The 7,340-nt window shown below is 39.1% G+C and overlaps 1 protein-coding gene across 1 annotated transcript; it reads right to left on the bottom strand.

The window, feature by feature from the left end:
- Positions 1–265: 265 nt before the first annotated feature.
- il4r.1 (interleukin 4 receptor, tandem duplicate 1) lies at positions 266–7,105 on the bottom strand. Its single transcript, XM_060896999.1, has 10 exons — positions 6,894–7,105; positions 6,424–6,517; positions 6,213–6,330; positions 5,951–6,102; positions 5,338–5,501; positions 5,102–5,249; positions 4,919–5,012; positions 4,704–4,767; positions 4,137–4,222; positions 266–4,025 (listed from the first exon to the last, which is right to left on the bottom strand). The coding sequence occupies exons 1-10, from the start codon at positions 6,927–6,929 to the stop codon at positions 3,230–3,232; spliced, it is 1,752 nt and encodes a 583-aa protein (XP_060752982.1). The 5' UTR covers positions 6,930–7,105; the 3' UTR covers positions 266–3,229.
- Positions 7,106–7,340: the final 235 nt, after the last annotated feature.

Below are 7,340 nucleotides of genomic sequence, written 5' to 3'. Positions count from 1 at the left end.
CAACGTAGTCATCTTGTGATAGCTCGTATGAGTCACGAACGAGTGAGCGACTCGACACGAATGAGTCACGGTTGTTCTGTAGTGAGGTGTAAAAAATATACAGCACAGACAGCCATTCTTTCAATACTCAGCTCATGTGAATTACACAAGATTAACATCATAACATACACAAATACAGACAAAACCTGAAACCTGAGCTGAACCATTGCATTGTGGTGACATCTGATATGTAACTGAGAGCAACCAGGAAAAGGATACAGTCACATTACAAGGATAAAGTCATTTTAATTTAATTTTTGTGCCAAATGTAACACAGGGATGTGTACACTATATACAATAATAACACCCCCCTCCACACACACACCCATACACACACAAGAATAGTGCTTGTGCCACAAGTATCACATTAAATCTAGAAACATTCCCACATTCTCATTCCCCATCTTTTATTTTATTTCTATTTGCGTATTTCTGTTCCTGCGAGTGATTAAAGTAAATAACAGTCTGCAGTTTCCAGCAAATGGAACTTGAACGTGTTGAAAATATGATACAAGACACAACGTGTGGTGTGTAAAAGTCATAAATCTGTTGCTCTCGCATATACACAACAGACGTTTGAGTTCTCTGTGTTCCCGATTCGTGATCCCGTCAGTTGAAAATTAGCCCTAAGGTGTGAATAGGACCGAGACGAGATCCCAGATGATCACAGACATGTCCTGCCATGTTTTTAAGAGGTGTCAGGAATTCCTGAGAACCCAGAGACACATGCAAAACTCTACACAGCCAGACGGCGAGAATGTTTTAGGGATGTTTTACACGTTAATCCAAACTAAATGAAAAAATATCTGTTGTATTTACAATAGTTTTGGAAAGACCGAATTACTTCGGTTCTCTTTTCTCTGGCATCAAATGGGTTTGTTGATAAATGCCGATCAACGCGTAGATGGCACAGATGGCACAACTCATTTCCATTCATCAGTGATGATGAGTCACTCATCACTCACTTCATGCGGTCTCTAAAACGCACACAACCCGATTACGCACCACGTGTGCCATTACAGTGCATTCGCCTTTTACACAGCGGAATTGGATTTTTAATTGAATAAGCGATCTGATCTAATGCACTAGCCCACACACCCCCGAGACTTTCCTCACACACCCTCTGTAATTCCCATATTGCACAGATTTACTGGTACTGTACACTTTACAACTGTGACTGTTCAACAGAATCTTGACGCTTGAACTTATTTAACTTCCTGTCGCATTTACTGTACATGCTTGTTATTTGCACTTCTGGTGAAAACGAACTATTTCGTAATCGCAATCTTTCTCCGTGTACAAAGGCAAAGCTGAATCTGATCTCATCTGATTTTTGTCTTCATTTATGACGTTTAATCTGGTTTGCTTTGTTAATTCAGCTCATATTTCATAACGATATTTCTTTAGTTAATACGGCTAATACGAAACGAAACGGTTTCACAAAACGAGTGCATGTTAAATTCATAAGCGATTTAACTACGTTAGTATTTAAATACAGATAGATCTGTTCGTATCCGGCTTGAGCCCCAGGTAACCTTAGCAGAAGCTCGGACTGGCTGGAGACCCTGAAGCTGTGAGGCACAAAGCTCCACCGTTCAAACAAATTTCTTTTGATATTCTTCTTTACATGTGTTATTTTCTCAGCCTCTGCTTCAGCTCCACTCTGACACAAGTTTACCATCTGTGTCCATTTAAATGACAGCATCCTGTGAGCTTGTGCATACGTTCCTCTCATCACGTGTTGTATTCTTTTGTCATTGAAGTTCTTTATGTTTGTTTGCTTAGCCTGTGCTTCGCCTTCCACAGAACCCAATGGTGAAGATTCGTTCCGTCCAAATATATCTCTCTGGCGTCATCGTAAGCCTCGTTGTGAAAAGCCATGACACCCAAAGCACCTCTAACAGGAAGTTAAATATAGAAAGGCTAATTGTATTACATAGTGTACAGTATTTATATGTGGCAGGTTTGATAAAATCTCAAAAGATTCCAACAAAGTTCCCTAACCAGAATTTTCCTCAACAGTGTCATTCATTCATTCATTCATTCATTCATTCATTTTCTACCGCTTATCCGAACTACCTCGGGTCACAGGGAGCCTGTGCCTATCTCAGGCGTCATCGGGCATCAAGGCAGGATACACCCTGGACGGAGTGCCAACCCATCGCAGGGCACATACACACACTCATTCACTCACGCAATCACACACTAGGGACAATTTTCCAGAAATGCCAATCAACAGACCATACCATCTTTGGACCGGGGGAGGAAACCGGAGTACCCGGAGGAAACCCCCGAGGCACGGGGAGAACATGCAAGCTCCACACACACAAGGTGGAGGCGGGAATCGAACCCCGAACCTGGAGGTGTGAGGCAAATGTGCTAACCACTAAGACACCGTGCCCCCTCAACAGTGTCATGTTACATTCAAAAGGTAACAAAGAGCATATGAACTTTTTTGGGTAGGTCATTTCAGAGGCATGACTACCGAGGTTCCTTTCCAAAGCACATAATATTTACATGAGGCTTCCAGTAAAAAGTTTTACTAGTACACCATATAACAACAAACACGGCGGTCCGTCCATCCAGATGAAATTGTTCGACAGGGTTATGCGTGTACAGTCTTATCTCAAATCGCATTCTCACATTAAGGCGAGAGACTACAAGGAAGTGGTTTTTGGTTTTATGCATGTTTTCACAAGTTCTGTAATTAAACATCACTCTACTACACTTCTTCTTTTACCTAATTCTCACTGAAGCTTAATGAATAAAAACAACAAACCGTCAGCTGTATTTCTGCTTTAACTAGAAGCATAACTTTTTTTTTTTTTTTTTTTGAGTTAAATACATGCAAATTACTGCATTGACTAAATGCTGCAAACAAAGACTTAAGTAAGCATTTTTACAGTTATATTTATAGTAAATTCATATTATTGATTTTGCAACTTTGCTAGTTTGTCCTAAAAAGTCATCTTGCTAAAGTTTAACTTTCGGATTTCATGTAGTTTAAACATCGGATCTCAGGCAACATCTGGATAACGATGCTGCTGTGTTTAACAAGCTGTGCACAAATGTGTAGCACGAATACACGCTTTATTGTTTATATTTTTGGAGCCTGATCTCGCTGCTAAGTTGCTTGAAAACGTCTGGCCTGCAAATACGTTTAAGGAAATTCTGTTTCCGAGCTGTGAATTCAAACCCTGTGATATGAACAGTCGATTTCAATACCTGGAGATGTTTGCAAATCCAGGCCATAAAGCTGTTTTAATTCAGAGCCAGTGACGAGGCTATGTTGTTCGTTTGAATTTTGGAGTAAGCTATGAAAATCTCTATATTCGTTCTCCACTGGGATGATGGGGCTTTCATAGGAAATGTTGTGTGCGTTCTTGCTGCAGATGATCTTTTCCGTGATCAGATAAACGTCGTTATGAGGGCTGATAAACGATTGAGGTTTTGATGCATGATCCAGGATGTTATTAAGGCTCTGATATCCATTAACCATGATAATCTCACTGCTGGATGGTGTGACGTTTTCAGACCCTGAGCTTCCGGTACACGGGGTACACGGGGTACACGGGACATACTCCAAATCTGTCTGGATCATTGGGTCCAAGTTTTTCTCCAGAGAAGGAAACATGCTCTCACGCTGATTCAAGTCATAGATATAGTGTCCATTGGTGTCGTTGTGAATCTTCTCAGGGAGTGAAAACATATAGGGCTTGTTATTGAAGTCAGAGCTGCTCCCATACTCCATTACAACATTACTGTCATCGCTGAGCGATTTCAGGTTTTTATAATATCGTGTTGATGTTGGCATTCGACTGATTGTTGACGGAGATTCTTTCCCATGAGTGTTATTTTCAGGGCTGTTTTCTTCTATACTCTGAATTACCGTTTGGCTGTAACTCACTCCTGACGAATCTCTGTCTTTACCGAAGCTGTTGAGGCTGTTATTTTCACCTCGGACGTCTACCGGTGAAGACGCAGGCCTGTTTGATGTCAGGAAAACAGCAGGACTTTAGAAGAAAAAACTCTTAACATTAATAGGACTTTGTGTTTCTTTGAATACTTCTCAAATGTGTAAAAATGATAAGAATTACCATATCTTGTCTCCAGAGTGGAGCAGCTTTGAAGCGTCGAGATGGATGGTTGAGAAGTCGCTTTGAAATGACAGCAAGTTGGGGACCTGATGAACGTCAAACGTATGAGAGACAGAATGCTATCATAGCTTTTGGAAATAATATACACATAATGCTCTTTCTCTCTCTCTCTCTCTCTCTCTCTCTCTCTCTCTCTCTCTTTGTGTGTTTCTTTTCTTTTCTTTCTTTCTTCGTACAGCTGTGTCATGAAACTATGACAGGAATTTGTCATTGAAAATGTGGCAACAGGAAGTTCAAATGAAAATGACAGCGTCTGAGAGATTATGTGTCCTGCTTACGTGTTCCTGATATCCCTGACAATCAGTAGCGTGCCGTGATTTAGAGAAAAGAGATGAAGAGAAATTTTCTTTGTTGGTTTTTCGTGCCATGCGCATAAATGACCACGGACCCATAATTAAACTGACGGTAAAACGTCTTGCCTTTCGGATGCTGCGTGTACGCTGTTCAATCCAATCACTTTAAAAAAAAATGTGTACAACAGTTAATAGGAACAAAAACGCTGCCTACCTGTTTTACGAAACTAGTAGCTATTTTCGGAGTAGGAATCTTGTCCCACCAATCTATCAGGATTCTGCAATGAAAAGATTTACAAAATGTAATTTTACTAAAAATTGTGTAACTGTAAATATGCTGTTTACATCCCCACTTTAATACAAACATCCAACTAACTGTAAAAACTGTAAATAAAATATCTAAAGGAAATAAAATGGACGCCTTCTTACTTGTTGCATAAATAGTAGGTGACAGAAATGCTGATGATCAGAGTTATACATATGAGGGGAATTATTATCTTGACATAGTCCTTTAGAGATGAGGCTGAGGACACAGAAGGATGAAATACAGTCAATTGGTTTTTTTTTTAGTAAATGGGATCATATTTTTAATTGAAATTAAAAAAGACTTACGTGTGGAAAACCTATATGGATCACTGTAGTCGCTGAATCTGTCATTTAAGTGTGATTGTATTCTTGCCATCACAATATAGTTGGAATTTGGCTCAAGGTTTCTGCCTACAAGCTCATATGCAAACCGGCCTTTTGCTGATACGGTCACCTGTATGAAGAAACAAAAATCCCTGCAAATGTAAAGTTCAGTTATTTACTTGTTTACTATTATGCGAACTGACGTACAGCTCACTTACATTTTTTCTCGTTCCTTTGCTTCCTTCGATGTAGTAAGTGAGCTCCGAAATCAGGTCTTCGCTGAATATAGGCTCTTTAGTCCTATAAATCGTGTCCCAAGCAATGAGAAAGTTTCCATTCTCTGTTTCATTGACTGTCATTATGACAGGTTTGTTAGGTTTAACTGTTTGAAAGAAATGAATTCATGAACTGGAAATAAGTTCAATTATAAGAGCTACAAATATCACAGTAACAGATAAATGTGTTGTATATAACAGTATACAAATGATCTAGTTACTGAGTTACTGTCAATAAATTCTCTTCAACGGATAAGAATTGCTTGGGATCATTTTGATCCTTCTTATAAATGCAGGGAACTGACATTACTAACATGACAAGATGGGGCACATGTTAGAACATAATGTGGCTGATGTTAAAATAAGATATTGTTAAGATAAGATGTGACTGTTGTGGACCACAAAACACCAAACACAGATGAGACGCAGCAGTGTTAATTGCTTAAATAATTAAAACACCTCTTTCATTCTCAGACGCTGCAAAAATAAAGTGTGATCATCGCTTAAGATTAAATTTAAACCATAAACCATTCAGTTAGATGTTGTGCCTACTTACTGTTTTCTGTAGTACTGAAGTTTGTAGTGAACAGTAAGTTTTTGTTTCTCAACACCTTTACTTTGTAATTCTCTCCCGAAACAAAGCCAGAGTCCACATGCACTGTGCATTCGCATGAGTTGGAATTAAGTTGCTTTAAATCGCAAGTAAATCTGTAAAACAGCAAGGAACAGCAAACTGAACCGTTGTGCCAGTTGAGAAAACGTTCATTTTACATGTTTTTGGATGTTGTTGTTAATTTAGGGTCTACTGATGAACTCACGCGTTAAATACAGACACATTGAGACTGTACTCGGGGCAGATGAGCAGTTGGTCTGCAGTCAAACTACACATCATCTCTGTTATGTAATCATGGAGGCATTGCAGATCCATCTTAGGCTCTGAAAAAATATATTTAAGTTGTCAGTGTATTTAAAGTTCTACCTGACAGACAATAAATTACGAGAGGCTTCAAGAACAATGCACAATCTTGCCTGCACTTGTATAGTCTCCAGAAGATTCAGTAAAGTTAAAACTGATCACAAGGCCTAGCTGCAGGATGAGGATTATGGCACCCGCCCTAATAGGCTGCATGAAATGAAAGTAAACAACAAAAACAGATTATTATTTATTTAACTGTTTAAATGGACTTAAAAAAAGGAAATAAATAATAATTATTATTATTTTAATAATAATAATTGTTATTATAATAATAACAACATAAGATTCAGGGCTAACAGATAGGAATATATATTAATTTATTAATTAAAAAATATATATACACACATTTTACATATATATATATATACACACACACACACACACACACACACACACACACACACACACACACACACACACACACACATTTATATAAATAACAGCTGAAAGTGAGCAATCTTTCTAGGAACTTCTACAGAGACATGAAGGCTTTTACGCGCTTTTACGCGCTTCACAAACTCACCGGTGCGTAAAATGATTTCCAGGTTATTCCTCTCATCTCATCTGTCGGTTTTCTTCGTCCACATAACACGTTTTCTGTTTTAACCGAGTTTACTTTCCATCGCGTTGATGGCACTGAAGGCGCGTTTGGGAACAACCAGAACCTCACTTCCTCATTTCGGGACTGGGCAGAGTGGGTGTGTATTTACTGGAACAACTGAGCAACAGTCGTTCTGTGGAAAAGCGTAAGAACGCTTCACAGACCACCACCCACTCCCCACCCCCACCCCCTCCCTCTCTCTCTCTCTCTCTCTCTCTCTCACACACACACACACACACACAGTGTCGAAACTAGAGGGTCATTTCAGTACAATAAGAGATTACTGTCGAGGATTGCTTAGAGATTATAGTGGCGTGATTATTTATGTCGATATCTGGATAAAATATCTCATCTTTATGGAAGAGAAAA

The sequence above is a fragment of the Tachysurus vachellii genome, chromosome 21 (genome assembly GCF_030014155.1).
Source record: "Tachysurus vachellii isolate PV-2020 chromosome 21, HZAU_Pvac_v1, whole genome shotgun sequence".
NCBI lineage: Eukaryota > Metazoa > Chordata > Actinopteri > Siluriformes > Bagridae > Tachysurus > Tachysurus vachellii.
Note: the sequence above shows the minus strand (reverse complement) of the source record. Positions and strands in the feature narration are given on the sequence as shown.